General features: G+C 36.5%; 2 protein-coding genes across 3 annotated transcripts; one reads left to right on the top strand and one right to left on the bottom strand.

Moving 5' to 3' along the window:
* Nucleotides 1-121: 121 nt before the first annotated feature.
* Nucleotides 122-26,417, bottom strand: LOC115443706 (probable G-protein coupled receptor 158). Of its 2 annotated transcripts, XM_030169226.2 has the most exons (11): nt 25,818-26,417; nt 6,830-7,006; nt 5,818-6,342; nt 5,514-5,750; nt 5,325-5,393; nt 4,942-5,109; nt 4,428-4,628; nt 3,907-4,116; nt 3,446-3,640; nt 2,986-3,006; nt 122-2,154 (listed from the first exon to the last, which is right to left on the bottom strand). In XM_030169226.2, the coding sequence occupies exons 2-11, from the start codon at nt 6,980-6,982 to the stop codon at nt 2,002-2,004; spliced, it is 1,932 nt and encodes a 643-aa protein (XP_030025086.1). In that variant the 5' UTR covers nt 6,983-7,006; nt 25,818-26,417; the 3' UTR covers nt 122-2,001. The 2 variants fall into 2 exon arrangements, with proteins under 2 accessions (XP_030025086.1, XP_030025087.1); XM_030169227.2 differs by lacking the exon at nt 2,986-3,006 and having other exon boundaries at nt 25,818-26,415.
* LOC115443697 (myrosinase 1) lies at nt 8,889-12,565 on the top strand. Its single transcript, XM_030169212.2, has 6 exons — nt 8,889-9,040; nt 9,873-10,009; nt 10,183-10,847; nt 11,077-11,385; nt 11,807-12,045; nt 12,382-12,565. The coding sequence occupies exons 1-6, from the start codon at nt 9,018-9,020 to the stop codon at nt 12,539-12,541; spliced, it is 1,533 nt and encodes a 510-aa protein (XP_030025072.2). The 5' UTR covers nt 8,889-9,017; the 3' UTR covers nt 12,542-12,565.
* Nucleotides 26,418-26,599: the final 182 nt, after the last annotated feature.

A 26,599-nucleotide genomic window follows, 5' to 3' on the forward strand; every position in this document is an offset into this window, starting at 1 on the left:
TTTTTACATCATAGTACTGCGAATTCCCTCCGTGAACTCATGCACCCAACACACCTACTTTACTTACCTAGGTACTTACCACAGAAAGCTTTCTAAAAAGGACAATAATAAAATATGGCAGTTATGAATATTGTCATGTATTCAATAATTAATACAATATTGTTTATATTTCTTTGGCATCAGTAAGATTGCACATACCACGAAAATATATCAAGCTCAACGTACATAATATAATATCAATACAAAAAAAATCAACAAAATTATGAAACTATTCTTTCATTATTTACATATTTTATAGCACATCAAAATATAACAAATAAAATAACTTATTATCACCGCAATTCTGATTGAAGAAATTAAAATGAAATAAAACATAACATTTCAAAACCAACAAATATTTGAATGACAATCAGATAACCAGATTATAAGTATTGATCCCTAACACTGATAAGTTTAAGTCATGTCCTTAATTAGAATATCTATAGAATATTAATGAGTAAACATGTGAGCAGACCGGAGATTAAACATAGTGATGCTCGGTATGAAGGTAGACAATAAGTATCTATTATAAAATATTGAAATAGCCATTTGTGCCAGTGACTCTTAACATAACAAAACTGTGTGCTTAGAATGTGGTAAAAAAACACGACACGACTCCGTGTCGTTTTGTGATTGGTTGAAAAACGCACGTGACTGACGCATTGGTCTCGCGACCAATCACAAACGTCAAAATTAAACGACATCGACTTACGAGTCGTGTTTTTGGGGCATTCTAAGTCGACTGAGCCTTTTTACTGTCACTATATCAAAATTCTGAATAAGGTGGTGATCACGATTAGCAATCTAATTATGCGGCTCAGATTGATATTGTTAAGGCATGTGCCTCAAACTGGAACACATATTATTTTATATCTAAATGCTTATAGAGGAAGTTAGGACACTTCTTGTAATGAACATCAGAATACTTTGTGTATATACTGTAACCAATGGCCTGCTTAGGTACTTGTTGACTAGTTATATTTACTAGATTGTTTGACATGAATAAGGCTGCAATAGGTATTGGTTTATATTCGTTATGAAATATTCTATGTATTCGCCCTTATACAAATGATTTCTTACCAGCTATGTAAAATTATCCATAACACGTGAAATATGACAAAACAGGTATTTGTCTGATTATATCTACAAGACAAAGCCACAGGGACAGCTTGAAAATAAGAACATTTACAGATACATGGAACTAGTAATAAGTAAAGATATAAAATTTACATTGAAACATATATGTACGTAGTATACAGTAAAATTGTGATTGCAGATTTGTGCATTTGATACATATACCACCAACTACCGCGGGATTTTTAGAACGACTAAGATTTAATTTGTGAAAACTAAAACTCCAATATTCGGGTTTAGATTTTCGGACAAAATAAATAAACATTCATAAGCAATTTTATTTTCCGACTATAGTCACGTAATTATATACCACAAAATCAACTGTTAACACATGATTCCAAAATAACCGATGTATTTAAGTGCAATTAAACATGCACCGACAATATTTAATAACGACAGCAATAAATTTTCTACCAGTACAATATGTACTACTGCTGTACATCTATTTAGGAAACTTTTGGTTTCCTCATAATAATAACGTTTAACTCTTACTTTAAACTGACTTAACAGGCAACGAACTATCTTATTACCACTTTGAGCCAACATCATGGTCAAAAGTTATTCAACATTACACCATTGGAATAATTGCCAATCACCTTCAAGTTGTTTGGTGTCTTCATAAATTTCAAATATGGACCCACACCCCAACCTTCAACGAATCAAAATTATTTTTGTACGTAATGCTTTTGTAGCAATACTCTTTTTAGACATTTTGCTCAAGTTACGACACGCATTATGACCAAATTCAACATCAGCGTCAACGATTGCTGCGACATAGAAGAGTTTATAATTTAGAACCCCATTTACATCGAATGAATTGGGGAACGATCAGGCCTGGGTGTCTCCATCTGTGTAGTGGGATGGACCTTCAGCGGAGCAGACGGAGTCCTCGGGCGTGCGGGAAGCGTCGCACGCCTCGCTCGCCTCCACCGCGCTGGCATTGCCGCCGGCCTTCTTACCACCGCGACGAGCTTGAAGAGCCTACATGTTTATGACTAGATTTTAATAATTAAAAGTTATTAAATTCATTAGAAACTTGTTGATTTTACAGTGAAATTATTGTCTTTCATATTACTCTTTTTATTTTATTATCACTTATTTTTTTAAGGTTTTTATTATTGCATTTAAACAGGGATGCTCCGATTTAAAGTCAACGATCGACCACAAAATATGTAGGTACATAAGTTACTATATATACTGCTCCTATCCGTCCAGCTAAACAGTATTGGTCTTTTAAACATTGGACTTAAAGATTTTTTTACTATATATGGCTTCAATGATATATATCATTATATCAATCGGTCGATCGCAATTTAGCTTCTGAGCACCACTTCATTAAAACTATTAAATTATCTCTTTGTGTTTATATTTTTTACCATGGGATTTAGCGTAAAACCAACAAGCTTCACCAACTAATCTTATTTTAATATTATAGTTATAATTAGCCAAAAGTAGCTGGGATATAAGCGGCATACTCTGAAAAATTTAAAACGACGAAAACCGATGTAGACCTCAATATGAGGAGCGGCCTGGCAGAGACGGTCGATGATATCAAATAATATAATTTTGATAACTTTTAATATGTAGCCAATAAGTTTAGACCGATACCCGAGTAACAAAGAAAGCGGACGTGTGAAACATCGAATCAGGTTGCAGTATTTGCGTTAGGGTAGGTGCAGACTTGGTGCCGCTCTGGGGGGGCGGGGGGCGCGTGCCACGGCTCGGGGCACTACAGTATCGGGGGAAACTTCCACAGGGGTCATGCGGGGGAGCCACATCAGTGCACATGCCAAAAATTTCGTATCTCCTTACCTTTTCCCGACTGCCCTTTTTCTAAATCGGAGAAGGATGTAAGATGAAACATTCCATTAATGACATTGAAGATAAAATACTTATAAAGGAGGCTGGTTTCTATTAATTGCAAAGTTTGGTACCTTATGTTGTTACCTGCAATATGCAGCTAATAAAACTAAATCACAAACTAATTCAAATAAATAAAACGCAAAACCATGAAACATAGGAACTAAAACACCTAGAAGACGATAAGGTGATGATTCAAAAACAAATTTATAGTTTCTAAAAGAAAGGTTAGGTTACAGTTAAGGTGATATTCATCAATACAGTAACGAGTTCAGTTAACACTTCTAAATTATCCAAGGGGACATGATACTTAATTCGTTAAACTTTGAAGGGGAATTAATGTATTGTAATTTGGGTAGGTAATAATGAGATGCGTATAAGGAAGTATATACGTGTATACTACGATGCAGACCTGCAAGGAGAATCTGCGATGTGGTTTCCTGCCCCCTCTCCTCTTGCTTATGTGTGGATTGTCTCTTCGCATAGTTTTGCTACGCAGCAGTTCCAGCTCAATATAAATTCTTTTCAACTCGGCCCTTACTTCCTCGGATGTTGGTTCTTCTTCAGCTTCTGGACCGAAACCTTCCGCTGGACCTCGGCGAGACACCTGATAGTATTAAGCAATGAAATATTAAAATCAAATTAAGAAACCTTGTGTTCTGTGAACATCTCGCAGATTAACAGAAAGTAACTGAGCATTACTGCTAAAAACATAATTGTAACATGTCTATAGCAATTACACTCCGTCAATAACCTTAACTTGTTTGTAGGGCGACGTGAAAACGAAAATGAGGGAAAAACCTTCCTTTAAAGATGGCATTTGGAATACAGCTAAAAAGTTTGAAATCAAACAATACTAAACCAAATACCGACCTCCTGTGCAAGTGATCTGGCTCTGTATCCGTGCCAGAGGCGTGGTGCAAGCACGCAGGCGAGTGCGGCGCCCGCGGAGAGCTGCGCGCGCACCGTCGCCGCCACCGGCCAGCGCTCCGGCGCCGCTCCACCGGCGCCCCACGCCAGGCAGCGCCACCACACGCCACACGCCACCTCCGACCACAGCGCCGCTGTCAGCCACCGGCGCTCCTATATCATATTTAAAAATTACCATACAGCATGAACAAAAGTAGTTTCATAAACTCGGAAACTTCACAAATTCAAAACCTATGATAAGACGTACTCTACGAGAAAACTAGTAGTTCGAACTGAATAGTGAAATAAACAAAATCGTCTTAATTCCAGGGGTTCAAGTTCAATTTGCAAAACGCAGCTAGTACATAAGTATATACATATTGCATATTGTAATCTCTTTAATTTCGCATTATAGGCAGAAGGGTTGCTTCCTATTATAAATATTAACTGGACCCTGAATTAAGTAATTTTAATGTATAACATACTTGAAATGGCACATTAGCATTCCGAGCAGCGTACGCGATTCTGATACCAGCGACGAGCAGCAAAATCTCGGCGGCGGCAGTGACGTGATGCCAGGCGGCGCGTGCGCATCCGTTCCAGTCATCATCACACACTGTAGTAGCGGTGAATGCTGCTAGATAGCACGTCGCTCCCAACAACATCGCACCCACCACGCGGAGGACCTATACACAGTAAAATTATTTGAGAAGCATTTAAGTCAATCAAAACGATGAAATTGATGTAACGCGGTACTAACGAATATTTTTTTAATTAAGAGAAAATGCGGTGCTGTATGGTAGATATACGAAAAACCCACCAGGTAAAGGGCCATTTCATTACTAATACGAGCCACCTCACGTCAAGAAACGTAATCTTAAATCTCAGACTAATGAGTGCAGTAAAGCACTATACAATATCAGGTTTAGCATTCGAAGTCCTGAGTAGCAGTGATATCTACTCCTAATGGATAGATTTAGTTAAGATGTAAACCCTTACCTCAGAATCTCTAGGCGTCCATCGATGTGCCTTTCTGGTGCGGAACTCGGCCAGCAACACCCACAGTCGCAGCACTACGGAGCCGTAGCAGGCGACGAAGCCGAGCTCGCGCAGCCACGCGCCGGCGATGCATCGCCATTTACCGTTAGATAAGTATTGAGACGCCGCCTGGAATGTGCATACTCGATTCGGTTTATATAAGAATTCTTATTTCATTTATGTTTATTGATATAGAATAACATTAATGAGTGACTGCATTTTTTATAATTCATAAATAAACAAGTAGCTATTAAACTATTTGGTGTACATCTATAGGTTTTAATATTTTTTTTTTTATTTCTTTGTTTCATATACTTAATATTTAGAGAATACTTATTACTTACAGATGAATAAATCAGGAAAGCGCCTACGAGAACAACTTCCAACACGGTCCACATTCCCATCGCTACAGCCTGAAAAAAATTTATTAAAATTCATAGGTTATTCTCAATTTTAATTACTTGTATGATAATTTACATACGAAGTGGGAAAAATAGAATGAATGAAATATTTCTAGAATACACCCCACCCACCTTACACTTTCTCTTTCTAAAGATAATAAGACCAATAACAAGACAGCTGAGCATTCCTGCTAAGTTGACGGCGAGAAGTACCACGCGGTAAACATCAGCGAGGCACGCCGTGACGTCGCTTCCCATCCCACAAGGAGTGCAGGTGAGGACATGTGCGTCATTATTAGCTAACGCACTTCCGCTCACCCAGCCATCACCGATTTCGCTCCAGTGCCCTCCTTGGCATTTACATCGATACTATAACAAATATCAAAGATTAAAATTAATCATACCTTTTTTTATTTAAATATTCTTCAATATATACCTCTATCTTTCGGTCACTGTTTCCCAATGCTGAATACGCTTCACACTCTGTACTAACAGAATCACACCGTGGAGGTCCTCCGAGCCAGTCGTACATAGCTTCCTCACACGGCACGGCTGGCCAGCGACGAAATACAGCAGCAGCGGCTCTTGTAGGGCCAAAACCACGTGCCGCTGCGACACCTCCCCACCAACCTTCGTCGCCACTCTCGCAGGAAAACCAAGCGTTTGACCATACTACAGCGGTAGCATTCCAAGCTGATGCCAACGTCCTCCAGAATTGTCGTAACGTGAGAGTGTTATTTTGTTGAAAAACGATGAGTCGCGGTGGTTCTGCGAAGTATAGTACTCCGAGGTGCAATTGTGGAGCCCCTAGAGCCACGGCGGCTGGCGGCGGCGACAGCGGCGCTCGCGCTGCGGCTCGTGCTAGCGCGGCCGCGCGGGATTCATCTGCTACACCCTGTTCAACCAGTTCTGCTAGGGCACGCGCCGTGTGTACAGCAGCCGCTTCGTGTTCACGAGAATTCTGAAAAAAATATTGATAAATGGTTATGATGTGAACTTCTGTATTCAAAAACTTATTCCAAAATTAAAAGCATACATTACGTTAAAATAGTAAAATCCAGCTTGATATACTATATTATGTAAAATAGATCAACCGAACTGGTTGCTTCGTTGTTTAGGCATGACAATCATCTAGACAACGAGTCTTACGACCTGGTACAGTAAAGTGATATTTGCAAGCTGTAAATATATTACTGTGGGGTTTCGGATTATGGTTAAATAATTAACGCACGCGATAAAGTTTAAATGTTTATAAATGTTCAATACAAATGGTAGAAATAATGTTATAAAATGTTGTTATAAAATGTTATGTTAAAGGTGGTGCACCCGCTCGCGACGGTTGTACGTAGTGCACTGTTTTAAATTAATATGTGAGCATCAATAATCGATATGTGCAACGTTGGTACCAAAATGCGTCGCGTGTTCGGGTTTTACCAAAACCGAATTACCGTCGGCAGAGGCGGTATGTTCCGCAGCAGCAGCGGGTCGCAGGACGGCGCGGGCGGCGTCGGCGTGGCGGATGGACGCGTGTGCATCTCAGCCGGCGCGGCGGAGGCGCACGCGCATACTGCCAGCGCCCACGCCGCCCACCGCGCCGCCATCGCTCACCTTCCGCGCCACACTCTCTGTAAAATAACCACTTCCATTAACATCAAGATACATTCATAGGCGGATGTATAAAAAAATATATCTACGAAATTTACGACAATATTCTATAACCATAATGTTTCTGATTTTTCTTTCAAAATTACGCTTAGAAAAAGGAAAATTATATTTTACATGTTACTTCTCGGGAAGCAAAAGACCTTACTTATCTTCTCTTTAGTACTACAATGTTCGCAGCTACGCCGTTCGCATTCATATCTATTTTGTAACCTACACGATGTAAACACTCTTGGCAGTATCCAACAGCTACGTAGAAATGACGTTATTTCAAATTGCAATGACAAAACCCTTATAACTTTGGCTACACAATTGTATTGATTAATGCGTAACGTTGTTACGTAACACGATAATAATATGTTAATCCATGTCTATCTGTAATAAATCACACTTCGTAAATACAATACTACGACTGGTCTATTTAAGTTTTTACTAATATTATAAATTCGAATGTCGTTAGAAGTAAACATTGTGGCCGAACGGATTTGGATGAAATTTGAGACACGGACAAACTATGTCTTTGATTACTAAGATGTTTTTATTACATAGATACGTTGTCCGAGCTCAATACTGGCAAGACGAAAGCAAGGTAATTGCCCGACATTCACTTTGTCAACCTTATTATAATTATCTTTACACTATTTACCTTATTTTTTAACTTATAAATGCATTTTATTCGACTGTCTTGGTGACGGGGCGGTCGACGCTCGGATCCACTCAGGCGCACTCGGGCCCACTCGGGCCATATCAATACGAACCGCTAGGGCTGTGACTATAGTAAATACTGCGCTGTTTTATGTGCAATTTTGTTAGTCTATGACGCTTCTATTTGTAATACGTCATTGTTTGATTAACATACTTTTTATTTCGAAGATTTGTTCCCGTGGAAAAGGTTTGAATTTTTTTATCTTGGTAGATTTCGTAGATGTCCTTTTTTTTCTTGGGGAAAATCCTCTTGGATCCCTACCTGCTAATGGTAAGCAGGGTATGCCGGACTTTTACCGGCTAAAAACCCCATGTTGGTTTCCATCTGCACCTTGGTAAAGCTCTGGGTCCTCAAAATGAACACGCCAGAACTCCACCGGTTCGTAGGTGTCCTAGAGACAGCGCTGAAGACCGCTAGTGATTTAGGGACTTTGTAGCAGATAAAGCGGTTCACGCGAGCGAAGCCGCGAGCAAGACCTAGTCTAAAATAAACATTGAATTGTTTGTTAAAACAGTACAGAAATTTAGGCTGCTTAGGGCTTTCGTTGCCATGGCTCCTAGACTTAAAAATAAATGTTTGAGGCTGAGCTAAAAATTTACTCGGCGACAGAGCGGGGTTTTTCCGTTTCTCAAACGACATATCTTTTATTGCGATATTGTTATTATATAATTCATCTTAAAATAAAAACACTAAAGCCAGATAAAATTAGTGATAAGACAAGATCAATTTGATTAAATTGTTGGTAAGTTATATCAGTGACCTTAATACATAATACTTCAGGCTTTTTTGTAAATTATTTGTACAAAGTTGAGCATACAGTTTAAATTTGGAAAGTAATATTATATATTATAATAATTATGTTGACCATTCATGAAAATTGGTATATAAATATAATATAGTCGTTTCACTTCAACCGTCCTTGATTTATTACCAAACCTATTTTGGTCTAATTTAACTCACCACTACTAGTTTGTGACCAGTAACAAAAATAGCACTTTTTAAAATCCTACGGTAACATGCGTCACATGCCACAAAAATTGCGACATCATTTGAGCATCATCACCATTCTGCAATTTGTGGCTGTGGTAAGGCTCGTGTGCAAATACACACAATAATCAATTGAAGACAACAAATGCAATCGTCTTAACCCCCTTGGATTTTTTCATCTTATTCTTAAGTACTTTGATAATACAAGAGTATCTGATATTTATTACATAAAAAACTAGGTGCTACGTATTTCAATATTTAGTTTCCTTTGAGACAGCGAAATGTTTATTAAAGAGAGTTCTATGTGAGTATTTTTTTATGTTATATGTATGTGTAGGGTTAGTTGAGAGATTTTTAAAGGAGGGTATTTATTGTTCGGTTCTCGTCTCAAATATATACAAAATATATAATATATAATAATAATAATATCAGCCCTGTATTATATACTTGCCCATTGCTGAGCACGGGCCTCCTCTACTACTGAGAGGGATTAGGCCTTATTCCACCACGCTGGCCTAATGGGGATTGGTAGACTTCACACACCTTCGAAATTCCTATAGAGAACTTCTCAGATGTGTAGGTTTCCTCACGATGTTTTCCTTCACCGTTAAAGCGAACGATAAATTCACAAAGAATACACACATGATGTTTTTAGAAAAGTCAGGGGTGTGTGCCCATAGGATTTGAACCTGCGGACATTCGTCTTGGCAGTCCGTTCCAAACCCAACTAGGCTATCGCCGCTTATATACAATATACGGACCTATTAATTTTAGCACCAGGATATTTTTGCCCTCTGACCCCAGATTTAAAGTATGAAGGGAAAACCAATATTACTTAAAGGTCATATACTCACGTAATGACCGATAAAACAGGTAAAACAGGTTTACAATGTTTTTTTTTAGTGATAGTCTGATCTACTCATTTATCGTTATTTTTATTTGTGCATATTTATATTAATTACATGTAAGCATGAACTGCCGAGTATTTAAATAGGTCTCTCGACCAAACATACATACCCTATATCTATACGATTTTTCCAAGATTATTTACAAACAAAATTAAAACGAACTATGAAACGTGAAGATCCTGTAACTAATGATTGGGTTTTCTAAAAAGGTCCAATAATTTGTTACAGTTTATTATTGATATGCTGCGTTTTCATTGCGTACTGCGAGGCGAGTGATCGACACGATGTGAGGAAATTTCCTGAAGGTTTCTTATTTGGCGCGGCTACTGCTGCGTATCAAATTGAAGGTGGTTTCAACGAAGATGGTATGCAAATTTAATTAATCTAGTCTCTCTAATTGCTTATTTATTCTTAATTCACCCAACTTTGCTACTATTAAAACTAATCTTCGTCGTATTTACACTCAAATGAAAAAATAATTAAAATCAATTGATAGCCGGCGCGTATTAAACAAAGATAAAATTAATTTTGATTGCAGGAAAGAGCGAAAGCATCTGGGATCGCTTAAGTCACCAAGTTCCAAGCGTTGTTCAGGACGGAAGCACTGGTGACATCGCCGATGATTCATACCATCTGTACAAAAGAGACGTTGAAATGATGCGGGAACTTGGTCTCGATTTTTACAGGTTTTCTTTGTCGTGGACGAGGATCTTGCCTACAAGCTTTCCTGATAAAATCAATGCCGCAGGAGTGGAATATTACAATAATTTGATAGACGAAATGCTTAAATATAACATCTTTCCACTGGTCACGCTATACCATTGGGATTTACCACAGAAATTAATGGACATGGGAGGTTGGACCAACCCACACATTGTAGACTGGTATGCGGATTACGCACGTGTTGCTTTTGAGACATTTGGAAATAAAGTCAAACACTGGATCACGATAAATGAACCGAAAGAAATATGTTATCTGGGGTATGCTACCGGACTCCTGGCTCCAAGGATAAAAGGTTCAGGATATGCCGATTACATGTGCAGTAAAAATGTATTGATGGCCCACGCTAAAGCCTATCATATTTACGACGAAGAGTTTAGACCCAAGCAAAATGGAAGTATTTTCATTTCTATAAGCGCAGAGTGGAATGAACCTGAAAGTGAAATACACGCAGAAGCGGCTGACGATAAAGCACAGTTCGATGTAAGCTTTTTTTCCTATTGAATGGTATAGACAGGATTAGAAATCAATCATTCTAAAATCATCATCATTCTTGAGTCTTATAATCTAAGCTACCAAGCTGTTTCTAATATTACCATACGAAAGTTAAATTGGGGATCTCTATCCTTATTCTTTATACTACAAATCAATCATTAAAATATATTTTTACTTGTTATTCTACATACATACACACGAAATATTAATTTTACAGTGGGGACAATATGCTCATCCAATATTCTCGAAAACCGGTGGCTATCCTGAGGAAATGACGCAAATAATATCAAGAAAGAGCGCTGAACAAGGTTTCTACAGATCCCGATTGCCAGAATTCTCTCCCGAAGAAGTCGAATACGTAAAAGGCACCTCCGATTTTTTTTGTCTTAATCACTACTCCACTCAAGTAGTCTATAGGAACGAGTCTGCTGTTGGATACTACGATACTCCGTCGCATGACGACGACGTTGGTGTGCGAATATATCAGAAAGAAGAATGGCGTATCGGAAAGTCACAAGTTACTATGGTAATTGTAAAAGTACTAACCCATTTGTTCATGTGGCAGTTTCTACATTTATTATGCAGCAGAATGACCAGATGAAAAACGATAGTCAGCGTCACATCTATCTTATTATAATAATTAACCAAACTACTCAAAAGTTGGAAATATAATACAGCGTGTCATTTCTTTGCCCTCATTAAGTAAAATAGTATGTCTGTATTTTCTCTGAGTGCAATATCCACGATACTGGAATAAAGAAAACCTCCACATTGTCGTTTAGCGGTAGAATTGGGTAAATAGTCGGTTTTATAGCTGAAATTCTGCTCAACAACAAAAACGTGCAACAGTGAATCGTCCTAGAAAATCGCATTACACTTTGCACTAATTGAGGATTATGGAAATTGAAATATGCTATTATTAATTACTTACTCTTAATCATTTTCAGTACGTGCCCTGGGGATTTTATAATCTGTTAAAAACTATCAGAGAGAAATACAACAATCCTCCTGTTTTCATTACTGAGAATGGTTTCGCAACTCACGGAGGTTTGGAGGACAACGACCGCGTCACCTACTACAGAGGATACCTCAACAGCGTGCTCGACGCTATAGAAGATGGCTCCGACATCAGAGGGTACACCACTTGGAGTCTTATGGATAACTTCGAGTGGGTGAGGGGATACACGTAAGTATCATCTTACTATACTGCTATTGAATACAAAGCATTTTCATGAAGTATTATTTTGACAATTTTAGCAGCAAGCAGCTATGCTTGCTAAATTTAGGTCATGAGTTTTAGCTGGCTAAATAGCTCTAGTAAATAGCTCATCAGAATATACTATTGACAAAAACATACACAATATGTACATTATGATAGCATACAGGTACAGTTGTACATAATGAATTGATATTTAAATAAAACAGCATCGGCTACAAAAGATGTTGCCAATTGAACTTCTACCTAAAAAAATTTTTCGTAGACTATCGATTAGTTAATTAACTCTAGTGTACTGAATTCCAGTGAAAAATTTGGACTGTACGAAGTGGAGTACGAGAGTCCAGCGCGCACGCGCACTCCGCGCAAATCCGCTTTCGTGTACAAGGAGATCATCCGCTCTCGCTCGCTGGACCACCACTACGAACCCAACACCACTATCATGACCATCGATGAAAGACATTAATATACATTATCAACGAATACTAAACCGATTTTTATTTTTACATGCAATGCTGTGTGTTTCCTAATTGATGTGGATAAACTGCCGTAAGCTGTATTTGTCCCCTAGGACTACGTTGAATTCTGTTCCAAACCGACTCTAATCTAATCGACCCTAAAAATATTTGTAACTTGTTGTTGTTCGCGGCTTCGCCCGTCTGAAAATCCTTTCCCGCTACAAAAGTCCTTAATTACTATAGCGATTTATAGCGCCGCATATTGCGACGCCAGCGCCATCTAATTATAAAAACTCCGTTGATTTCAATAGTTGTAAATAAAATGATAAAACATTACCGAGATATAAAGTAGCCTATGTGTTAATCCAGGACATAATCTCCTCCTGTGCCAAATTTCATTCAAATCCATTCGGCTGCTTCTGCGTTTATTTTTAAAAAACATTCGTACACTTTCATAAACCTTTGCATTTATAATATTAAGAAGATAAGATACTTCTCATCTTATCTTATCAAGAAAGATTCGTGTACTAGTGAAAAAATACTAACAATGTTATGATGTGATCTGCAAACAATAATGTTTATTTATTTATTTAGATTTGCTTAATATGGTTTCAACATTATCACTAAAATGTAAAACACATACACTAGTTTAATATAAGTTGCACAACCAATCGTAAGCAAAAACACAGAATGCAAACAATTCATTAATTACTAATGTTTCAAGTAAAGGTGAGGTTGCACATTATTCAGTAGCATTTAATGTTCGAAACACCACATGCATCAAAAAATTTAAATGCAATACCCACATATTTTGTTTTCATTAATGTCCATTAAAGTATTTATTGATATTGGAACGAGAGCACTCGGGATAAAACCAATTAACTGGTTGCTCTCAATCATAATAGTTCACCGGGCCGACGAGCAAATAGCGCGGATAATGCTTTGGCTCCGTTATTAAATTGTACGTTTGGTCGAAATTGCATCGCTTCGTATCTTTACAATAATAGTTATGGCGTTCATTTAGCTACATCGTTTGACTCGACGATTAATTAATAAGAGACTTGGGGAAGACATCGAACAAATCTATTTCCAAACGTTGCCGGTGGAGTAGGATTATCTAAATACGTAAGTTTCAACTTCATTACTCATTATTAGAATTGGAATTAGAAGTCTTTCAATTTATAATGCTTAAGTCAGATGGTCTGGACCGAACAAGCTAAATGAGCTACTTAATATTTAAAACTACACACACACACACACACACACAACATCACGCATTTATCTCCGAAGGGGTATGCAGAAGTGCAAACAAGGCACCCACTTTTCGCCAAGTGTGTTCCGTCCCATGATGTGATAGGGCAGGAGCCTATCGCCATATCGGGCACAAATTCCAGACTCCGGGCTGATACTCAGCAGAAAAACCCAAATATCACTTTGTCACTTTGCCCGACCCAGGATTCGAACCCAGGACCTCAGAGCGCTATCGTAGCGCGCATGCAGTATAACTACGCCACCGAGGCAGTCAATTTTTAAAACTATTTATTATACTATTTATTATATTTATAAAACTAATCAAAATTGGAAACAAACTACATTTTATTTTCTAGAAACGACTTTTGTTTAGTGAGTGTAGAAATACTTAGTCGTTTGCATAGGAAAAGAAAAACTACACACTTTAATTTAAGTTAGCATAAAAAAGGCATTTAAAAAACGCATAATTCTACATTATCCGGTCTCGCATAAAATACTTGCAGGCCATAATGAATGGGTAAAAGTATTTCCTTTGAAACGTTAACTTAATTTTCAAAGGGCGTTGCTTGAGGTCATTATGGCATAATTTAGCGGCTGATTTACCGCGGAGCTCACTTCATTAGTGCCGATTGTAGGCCGCTCTTCAGCACTAACTTCACTCTCTACCTATTTGGATACTATTAAACATAAATTTACTTCATGATCCTAATTGAATTCATGTTTCAATTAGACAACATTCGGGTTATAAACTTTACTATTTATAAAACCTTCTGAATTAGTTGCAGTATTTATTTAAACAGTTTAAGCATACTTATATTATAAAAATACATTAATAATATTGAGACATGATTCCGCGATGTGACTTCAAGCTGAATTTGATGAAGGTGATAACTATAAAACGCATTTTGCAATATTATTCTCAGCAATAATGAATCGCCAAGTTGCATTTAAGTCACTTAACTTGTTATCTCTTTGGTTATAACCTGGTTTTACACTACTGGAGACGCAGTAAAGTCACAATTGCAAAATTAAATAATGCAGTGCATGTTGCAGTGTTAAATAATGTTGAAAATGTATGTGTGCACGAGGTGTTATTACCCGTGTTTGTTCCACGACAAATGCGGAAATAGCTCCATCTACGGAAGAATTCTTATTTGTTCCATGACGAGCGACGCAACGGTACGCGGGATGCCTGTCATGTATGGAGAAAATATTTTGTTAAACGATGTACTTGGTGGTATGACTAATTTTGTAATAGTATCATGGCGAAATATGATGTGAGAGGTATAACGCACTGCGTTGGTGGAGTTATTGATATTTATTCTTAAGCTGAAGGACCCTGTTGATCATTTTACATTGCAGGTTAATCTTGATAGTAGTCCTTATGCTATGAATCGTAATCTTATATTCCGGAAAAGGCCTCGCGCCCCTTGAACTGCGAACAAACCCCAATTTATCAATAATTATTGTTGTCAATAACTCTCGGCACAGGTATATAGCAAATATAAGTACTGCATGCAAAAATAAATCTTCAAACCAGAATTCTAATCCTCAAAAAACATCATTGCAATCTTTTTTTAATAATTATTATATAGTTCTTCCTCGCCTTTTATACTCATAAGCCACAACTATGCCCCAAAAAAATATGATGTATTGTGCAGCTGAAGTCTTTATTCTATTGATACAATTTAATCGAAGTGAAATATTCCAATCGCTGTTGATGCTCGGTTATCAACACGACCAACTTACCTAGACCCCTCTGGAATTCTCTTGTTTTGTTATACGCCGTGCTGCAGGGAGCTTCACATTGAATTGTCAGGGGCCTTACTAGATAGATGGAAATATTCTACAGCATTTCCAATCTTGGTCGACGCTCAAACCTCGTTGTCGATGACAATAAATGTCCGTCTAAATTGCATTCAAATAAAAGCTTCAGTCAGAAACAAAAGCCTCGTAGTCATTTTATTGAATCGTCTATAGATTTTACTTTTTATATTACGTAAATGTAGACAAAAACGCATAGATTGCAAGTAGGTAAGTACCACCAACCTATTTCTACCGCCAAGCCATAGTGTGCATATTGCGTTTCGGTTTGAAGTATGTACAATCAGCCATAAAAGTTATTGAACAAATTAATGATGGGATATTAGTTAGTCTAGTTATTCTAGTTGGGATATGTACAACCTTTCAAGGACCCTCTCTGTCTCTACTTATGGAGGAAATATAGCCAAAAACAGTGCCCACAAGAAAAAGATGAAAATTATACTGAGTCTATGGATGGGACCTGGCTGAACTGGTTTCTGGGCTTTTGAATGAGACAACGGGACGTCTACCAGAAAAATGTTGTATTTATTAAATTCTAAACATAAAATCGCGCATACACGTTAAGTTTAATTGAAACATTTTTTTCTTGTATTTAAATAAAGTGTATCTATTTTATTTATGTATGTAAATCTGTTATAAAATGCATTGTAATTAAAATTTCTTAATTGTGTTGCTTTTGTCGAATGGTGATCGTATCGCATGCCATTACATTAGCGCCTTTTTTATTTTGCCTTTCAGTAATCAGTAGTACATAAAAACATGTTTGTAATGTAATGCTATAAAAATAAATATCATTAAATTTAATATATTAAAGGAGGTATAATAATTACTAATAGCTTTTTACTATATCAAGGTCAGACTAATTGTATAATATTACTCTAGGAAAGAGTTCAATATTAACCTTTGATCATATTACTCTTTAATAAAGTGTATCGAAGACATTGACTGTCCACAAACAGTGCAGGGTAGAGCAAAGGCGGAGCCGGATACTGCCAGGTACGGAAAAAAATAATATGTAAGTAATTACCTCCAACAATCACATACGTAGTTCTGTATAAATACTTATACAATCACATTAAGTGGTATCAAGAAACCCAAGCTTTTGGTCTCACAACTTCTAGACTGGTATCCAATTTATATAGGACACAAACATTTGTGTCTATAAGAGAATTAACTACGTCGCTTATTTTTTTTAATTTACTTATCCGCTCCTTCAAGAAAGGAGATAGCAAGAGCCTCAAAACTACTGCGTCTTTCATAATAATAACTGCAAAAGTCGCAAAATATTTTCTTGTTAAACACCGTGTAATATATTTTTTGTAACAATTTGACACGTAGCCAAGATGGATAGATACTTGATTTTTCCTCAATAGGCCCTTGACAATTTGGAGAGTGTGCGTCGGGACGAACATTCGACGTTATCCTAAATCCTATATTTTCCGTCGCTTATTATGCTCTACAATGAGCACGCACTGTTGTTGAAAACGCCGGAGCTAGAACGCCCCACTTAACTCAAAGTGCGTCTTGTTAATTCCTTCAAAAACTCAAGTGGCTCTATTGTTCTCATATCCCTACCGAACAATGCGATTAGAATTGCTGAATCAGTAACCCAGACAGCAGGTTCTCGCAGTATCACGTAATAAAATGTCTGGCTAGTTGAGAAATAACCAGATCCGTTCCGCCAAGACCTTCGTACAAACAAACACTCTGATGAAGAACATAAACACCTCTTCTGCATTAATAATATTCATAAAGAGTGGCTCTATGAACGAAGAGAATTTCCCTGCGAACGATGTACAAGGCCGTTTCCACGCATTCATTAATTCCGCCGATGGTAGTAATGCGTCAATGTATAATTTACGCCTTGAGACATTGCTTGGCTAGTTGCCAAAACCGAGATAGCGTATTCAAGGTGTGTAACCAGCCGCCTTGTCCAGTAACCGACTAAGTGCCTGAAATTTTAACAACTATTATCTTAGTTACGCTTTCCCGACGAAGCTCACATAAATCAACGTTTATGTATCTTCACACCTCCAAATGGTTGTTGAATGGATGTTAACATACCATAGATCCGGAAGAAAAACACAGTTACGTAATTCCAGTGAGAGAACATCGGGTTAATACTCCACAAATCGCCTTCCTGGACAAAAAATGACGAGTTGTCTGATGATAATGTTATTTACTCGTAACTAAAAACATATTAATTGCGTCATGTAGGTTACATTATTGAAGCAATAGTGCAAGATTCCCTACGCATGATGAGAATGGTAGTTAGCGATACGAAGGCTTTTCTGGTATCGTGAGATGAAATTCCAATTAAGAACTAATCACATCAAAACCAACTACGTTTTATCTGTTTTTATCATTGGCACTGGTTACAAAATAATGATATAATTAAATCAAATTAAAGATTTTTCTACACTTTTCTTACCGGTTATATTCGTGTTCTCTGGAAGTTTTTAAAATACTAAATATCCTATTTTTTATACTAATAGGCGCTTGAGCAAATACAAAATTCATGCGTACAGATTTAAGATAGAATGCAAACAATGACACTAATTTGTAAAAATAACTACACATGTTTTAGCATGGAAAACTTTCATTCAACACGGACATCTCGTTCGAGTTTGCAGTAACGAGCACAATGGCCCTAATTCGACTGGCCAATAAAAAAAGTTAAAAGTGGCCCTACTTCGACTGGCAAATAAAAAATGTTAAAAATACACCACATACACTGTACAGTCAACTAAAATATTATTCTGATAAAACATATGGAATTTTTGTCTTTAATATAAAAAAACATAAATCGCATAAATTGCTCGACCTGGTATTGAAGTTTATTCAAAGCTGATTTTCTGAACAGATAAAAGCTATCAAATTAAATTAAACATATTCTAACCTTTACGTCAGAGTTAACGGAAACTATTCAACTTTTTTATTGCTCCAATTTTTTATTACTATTTCAAACTAAATAAATAATAATTAATTTTATGTTTTGATTGTAAATTTCGCCCTAAGGAAGGGATATTCTAAGATAGTTTACCTACTATTAGAGATTCAGAATATGGAAAGATAAATTATGCACTTGCCCTATGACTACTAAAACATTATGTTGCATGCATACTATAGGAAAATTTTGATCTAACTATGAAATTATATTTCCTAACGGATCACTGAAAAGAAATTATTAATTGTTACGTGTACCGGAATAAACTTATCGGGTTTAAGTGTTTAATTAAAATTGGATCTACTTAGTCTGGCCATAAATACTGTTACACTTAATTATAAAAAAATATTACATTTGAATTTCGAATCTGTCATTTTTATACGATTGTTCATTGTGTTTTCTCATTTTGGCGCCAATACATTGTAAAATATTTTGCGATATTAAAATGGTGTGGGGTGATAAAGAGAACCGAATCGCTGTGATAGCATTACACAAAGTAGGTATGGAGCCAAATGCAATTTTTAAAACTCTCCATACACTTGGTATTAGTAAAATGTTTGTGTACCGGGCTATTAATAGGTACAATGAGACCTCCTCTGTTTGTGACAGAAAAGATCTGGCCGTCCACGTAGTGTTCGTACGAAAAAGGTGGTCAAAGCAGTAAGGGAAAGAATTCGAAGAAATCCTGTCCGAAAGCAAAAGATTTTATCTCGGGAAATGAAGATAGCACCTAGAACCATGTCGCGTATTTTAAAAGATGACTTAGGACTTGCAGCCTATAAGAGACGCACTGGCCATTTCTTAACTGATAATTTAAAGAAGAATAGGGTGGTAAAATCGAAACAACTACTGAAGCGGTACGCAAAGGGAGGTCACAGAAAAATTTTGTTTACGGATGAGAAAATTTTACAATTGAGCAACATTTTAACAAACAAAATGACCGTATTTATGCTCAAAGCTCTAAGGAAGCTTCCCAATTAGTCGACAGAGTGCAACGTGGACATTATCCGACTTCAGTGATGGTTTGGTGGGGTGTTAGCTATGAAGGAGTGACTGAGCCATATTTTTGTGAAAAAGGTATCAAAACATCGGCACAAGTGTATCAAGATACCATTCTTGAGAAGGTAGTTAAGCCCCTTAACATCACCATGTTCAATAACCAAGTATGGTCCTTCCAGCAAGACTCGGCGCCGGGTCATAAAGCTCGGTCCACGCAGTCTTGGTTGGAATCGAACGTTTCGGACTTCATCAGAGCTGAAGACTGGCCGTCGTCTAGTCCCGATCTTAATCCGCTGGATTATGATTTGTGGTCAGTTTTAGAGAGTACAGCTTGCTCTAAACGCCATGATAATTTGGAGTCCCTAAAACAATCTATACGATTGGCAGTGAAGAATTTTCCCATGGAAAGAGTGCGTGCTTCTATTGATAACTGGCCTCATCGTTTAAAGGACTGTATTGCAGCCAATGGAGACCACTTCGAATAAGCTTTTTATATTTTTAATTGTTTTATATTTATGTATTAAACTGACACACTGTAAAAGTAATAAATGTTATTTGCAGTTAACAATTTTCTTTTTTCTTTATTACAATATTTATGGCAAGACTAGGTATTTGCCGCACCATTTTCTACCACATTCAACAGTTATGCAAAATTACGTACATAGAATAAACTATACCTACCAAGTAGCGGTATTAAATGTATATATACATATATACGTAACTATAAGTAAATATTTCAAAACCATATTCAAACGACTATAAATAGTCACCCCTGAGCAATATGGTGTCTAGCAAATAGTGAGCCAGCGTAGTCAAGCAAAATATTGAATTTGAAACCAGAGCCTCGTACCGTTGAATGTTTTAGAGTTTTTGACATATATATTTACAAATTTCACTTTCGAAAAAAATATATCGAAATACTAAAGTTAATTTATATGCACACTAGCCAAAACAAAAAATCTTTCAAGAAGCAAGATTATTGATGTTGATGTCTCTGGAACGGAACTCAAGGAAAATAAGCCCGAGGGTATTTCCAGGAAGTACAGGTTTTGCATTGCCGTTGCTACGCAAAAGGAACATGGAAAAATACTCCGCCATGTTACAAGTATAATGCGAATAGGCGGATGCGAGCTTTCATACTCCTCGCATACAGCGATTTAAAAATGCATTATATTTTCATGCTAGGTCATGTTAAATTCTAGCTCTTATATAGAACCGTTTCGATATAACTAATATATTAAGTTGATTTTTAAGTTGATTTTTAACTAAGTGTCGAATAGGGCCGTAAAAATCCAAGATAGGTTATTAATTGACTCTTTCAATTAATTATTTTCATTGATCGTCACAGTTGACAAGATAAGAGAAAATGATATTGCTGGCTGTAAGAAGAAAACTGATGTTTTATATTTGATCGTAAATTAAACGTCAAGACCACGCACGATCGTTGCGGTTGAACTATGGGCGGCGCTGAGCAGTTCCACAGCATGTTTACTTCGCACAGCCATAATTCAAACTTCAAAGAGAATAAAGCTTACATGTTATGATGTGGATTTCACTTGTGTGGTTTTACAACTATTTTGGACACATATACTCACGCCTTTATCCCCTAAAGGGTAGGCAGAGGCGCAACTGGTGCACCTTCTTTTCGCTGTGTGTATTTCAAGCAATGATAGGAGGCGAACCCATCGCCATATTGAGCACAAATTCTGGACTCCAGATTGATACTGAGTAGAGAAACTCAATATCACTTTGTCCGACCCGGGGATCGAGCCCGAGGTCTTAGCATTGCAATCGCACCGTAATATTACTATGCCATCGAGGCAGTCAATAGTATTTATGAATAGTACAAAATTCACATTGGAAGATTATTTACTTTTTATCTACAAGTAAACATATCATATTAGCGTGATGTAATTAGGTCTCGATCAGGGATTCTTCAAAGCAAAATGTATAAAGCTTGATGTGAGTAATAAAATCTGATTGCGTTAGATATATTATATAAAATATTCCTTTACATGGATTGGAAATTTCAGTTACAAGGCTCAGCATGACATTGATATGCCCTTGTCACAAGAATCTGCCGAGCAGACACAGGTTCATCTTAAACGATTATATTGTCTACAATGTCCTCAAGCCGGAATACATCAATGCTTAAACTTTGCTGGTGACAACAGACAACAGGTAAGTATCGAGCCATACAAACGTCCAAACCTTAGACTTGCCATTTAAAAATTCCTGGATATAAACATTCTAATAATATCGGCACATCCTACTAATATTATAATTGCGAAAGTTTGTGAGGATGGATGAATGTATGTTTGTTCCTCTTTAACGAAAAAACTACTGAACAGATTTGGATGAAACTTTACAGTAATATTGGTAAAATTAATAATATAAAATAACTCATAGACTATAACTTATAATGATTTTGTGTAATTTAGTCATAATATAACGATACATATCAAGTAAGTCATAAAAAAATATTATCCAGAAAATCTCCTTCACGCGGGCGAAGCCGCGAGCAAAAGCTAGTTGTTGAATAATATAAAACATTTCATCACGTTATGCGGCCGAGAATTTGTTACAATACTAAGACTAATATCTAGAACGCAGACTATTGGTATAATTTATCCATATTTACAAACACGATAACAGGTTCAAACTATGGTCAACATAACCTGCTACGCGTAGCGATACCTTGATAACAGTATTAGTAGTATACGGTTAATTATAAGCTGAGTAACGTAAGAAACTAGTAAAATAATAGATTTTAAATGAATTTTTATAATTACCAATGCTCATAACAATCAGAATGCCAAAAACAAGCTGGATGCGACACCGATAGAATTGAAATTAGAAATAGGAGACTAAAAGCGATATTGAAGTAAAATTGTTTTTCGGATTTTATCACGGTTTTTTATATTATAATTTTCTTCCGACGTTTTGAAGACTTTGCAGTCTTCATGGTCACAGGGGGACTGGGGTGTTGGTTGTCCGAAAAGTTAAAGTTACAATATCTAGGGAGATAATTATACAATCCCATTTTTATTATTTTTAATTTATATATTTGAAGGAAAGTGATTGATAGGCTACGTATCATTACAGAAAAACTGCAGCTTTACTTATATCTATTCATGTCAAGTAGACAAATTGAGTACAAGTGTGGCTCTACCAAACATTTACACGGTCCGTTTACAAGGTAGTGAGTAATACTTGGTATTAATAAGTCGCTTGTTCGTAAACTATAGTCACTTTATCGCTCCATTAAACATAGCATCAAAATATTAAGTTGATATTTTTTTTTGTAACTCTATTCGGCAGTAGCCAACTGAGGAATATATAAGAGTTTTACGAACACACCTATTTCAAGAGAAATACCTACACATTACGATAAAAAATATATTTTTGTCATCAACAATAACTAAGATCCCATGATGTGCTAAATATTTATTTCGGTATTACATACCCGTATTATTTCGACGACAGACACAAACAAGGAAATAGAATACACGAGAATTATAATTAACCAGCCGTCCAACGACTTTACACTATGTTAATTGAAAGCTACACAATATTAATGATTCCATGGTACACGTTTTGTTCGCAAGACATTATATTTAGTAGTAAATGCTCAGTTAACGCATCGATGTGCTAACAGAACAGACATAATATGCTTCATATAATATAGAATAGCATTAAACAAATTATATATTAAGTATTCACTAGCATTTGATATGAATTGGCTCCAGAATATCACCTTCTCAGAACTTTTCGAGTTGTTAGAAAGTCGACTAAAGGATAAGGTCTAAACATTTTACTAAGTCGTCGACATAATTTCATGAACCAAAGCCAACGAAGACTTTTTACCTGCCCAATTGTTTAAACCAACATTACTTCATTTAAGAAATTCCAGAGCTCTAATCCAGATAGATCTTTTTCTTTGTAGCTAGCTTATATACTTATTAATTTTGTTTTTATAAATGTAACTTCATGTCAAATATGTTGATAAATCCATACCTGGAATGAAGAATAATACGCATGCAGCAATAAGGAACTTTGCAAGTCAACATTTACCAAACACATAGGTACCAACCATCGGCTATGTACTACAGAAAGTGGTATTAACCGTGACCCTATTAGTGAGCGGTATATTGAAAGTTATGTAGCTACGAAGGCGACTGGCTACGTCTTCCATCAATTGTCCAGTTGAATGAGCACCGTATAATGGTCTACCTATTTATAATGAGTTCTACAGCTCACAGGCCACCATTCAGTGGCCATGGAGGACGACAGTATCGCTCCATTTAACATACACGTATGCTTCGTGTATAATCAGCGCTAATAGCTAAAGAAATTTAATTGGGGCCGGACTAAGTAGGTGAGGTTAAAGGAGAATAGATATCTATAAGGAGCAGTTTATATTTATTCGTTTTGTAGCGATAACGCGATAAGTCAGCAGTCGAGTCTAATGTAATTACTATCGCCTATACATGACCACAACCTCAAAGGAATTCTAAAGTACGTAACTAACTTTGAAGGAAAATCCCGATGCTTTCCTCTCAGTGTCTAGACTTGATATGGAGTGGGTTGTTAAGCCCTTCATAATTTTTTTTCTACATATAACGCAACCGCGAAGTTGTTACCCCAATTCGATTATTTGTAAAAAAAAACGATAAAGCAAGCTTGTGATTATCTATGGTAAATATAGATAATTCCATTATATCGTAAATCATGATTCAGTTAATATAAACGTACTTATTTGAATAAATTATTTTGTGTTACGATAAGCAAATAAGCAAGAATTTTGCCAAAGAATACTTTAGTTTAAGTATAAATTTATATTTTCACGTGAATTACAATTTTGTGAGCGAAACCGCCAAAGAATATTAGCTATAAGCCAGGATATCTACCTAATAGTACTGATATAATAAAATATATGTACTTAAGTACTACAATGCTTAAATACATTTAATATTTGGCAGTATAATGTAACTGGAACTGAAAAGAACGAAATAAAAGAAAGATATACTTCTGTGTTGATAAATACCGTTGGTGGACCAAATAAATAAATAAATTTATCTATATTTGTTTAAACCAGCAGAACAAAATGTATTCATTATAATTGTGGTCATTGCAGTACAAACTGGCTGCAATAAACATCCATTTCCCCATTAACAATACAAGGATGTTGCATTATTAGATTGGAAAGCGACAAAACTGCTAGAACATGTTACAGTGAGGGACTAAAAAGAAATTATCATATGTATAAAAATACAATAAATATGGTTAGTTGATTGATGAATCCTTTTTATGGAATGGAAGGCCAGTATTTTTTTTATAATATTACAAAAATATTCAATATTTATGTTGTTACAAATAAGTAATTGTTTGTGTATTATTTCGTTTGGGTTCATTTAGTTATTCAATCATTATAATCATTCAATCCATACCTACTGAAAAGAACATTTCCGAAAATGCAGTCAAATTAGAATCCACTAAATTATTCAATATTCTGTTAATTTTATAATAAAATAATGTTTTTTTTTTCAATTGTTCTGTACTCGTCAAAATCGATACAATCTACGCATATGGGTATATAGGATAAAAAGATTAACAAAAAAATCATAAACCTCACACAATGGCTTTCAATATTTTTGTTTGGATTACTTCCACCCGTCCGTGATTTATTCCAACATAATAGAATTATCATTCAGATCAACAACCAGAGATAAATGAAAAGGTATTCTTTGATCCAATGAAATATTGTGCATATTAGACTTCCGATTTCATTAACAGTAGGTACTTAGGTAAGTATAACCTTATTTAACACCTCTGTAAACATGGTATAAAGCCAGTCAATTTGCCTATAAATTGTAGAACAAATTATTTCGTGTTACGATAATTCATTTAAAAGAATTTTGAGAGCATAACCTTGTAGAATCTATCATGTTACTTACAACTCTGTAAGCGAAACCGCATAAGAATATTACCTATAATCCGGGACGTAGTTATTACCTGCGATATAATAAAATAAATATGTACCTACTTACTACAATGCTTATAAATACAGTTAATATTACGAAATATAATGTTTCTGAGAAGAAACGAAATCAAATGGAACGTATGGTTTACGAAGATATTCTTCTGTGTTTGAATATGGCTGTTTATTTTTACAAAACAATTAAAATGTATTATTGTATGTTTCGCAGATGCCGCAATTTGTTTACACAGTTCTAATTAATAGTATGGTTGCTTTCGCTCACCTCTGGTAGCACAGCTGACATATTCCCCTTCATAACAATTCCTCTCGAAACACGTTAGAACATCACACTATACAAGTTCACACATTACCCGATTATCCATACTTCAATAACTACCATAACTTTATGTCACAATACTATTACAATATCCTTGACTTTGCACTGTCAACCGTCAGAAAAAAACAACAACTAAATCATCTCATCGCACTCAGCGTGTAGTTATCACATGACGGGAGATATACGAATGCGTCCTTTGATTTTTTTAAGATGACAGCAATCGTTCGATCAGATTCAACAATATGTCTCGACAATTGAATAATTACAGTGGAGATTATTCACTTTGCCCACAAGGATAGTGATAACCTTGGCGTGTATGGCCGGCTTTATTTATATTTGTATATAATTTACGTTTCATACGGTACGGTGAGATGGTGCTTGCGCGCGCTCAGGAATCGACCGGGCGTCCCGCCGTGCCACTGAGCCATCTCGCGAGGTTCCTGCGAGCGGCGCGGCGGTGGCGGCGGTGGCGGCGGTGCGCATGCGTGCGTCGCACCACCCACGCCACGCGCCACCCGCCTCGCTCTACGAGTACATTACGTGCTTATACATACCAGTGCCGTATACTCATTCCGTGCACATAGCAATACGCACCGCACGGGCCGTTATCACCGGCGACTCGCGGTCCGCCACTCACGACTCGCGTCACCTCATGCCCAATTCGGTATCACTGATATGACGTCACCAATCACAACTTATCACTAGTGTTACGGTGCATGACCAGCTCG

The sequence above is a fragment of the Manduca sexta genome, chromosome 23 (assembly GCF_014839805.1).
Source record: "Manduca sexta isolate Smith_Timp_Sample1 chromosome 23, JHU_Msex_v1.0, whole genome shotgun sequence".
Taxonomy (NCBI): domain Eukaryota; kingdom Metazoa; phylum Arthropoda; class Insecta; order Lepidoptera; family Sphingidae; genus Manduca; species Manduca sexta.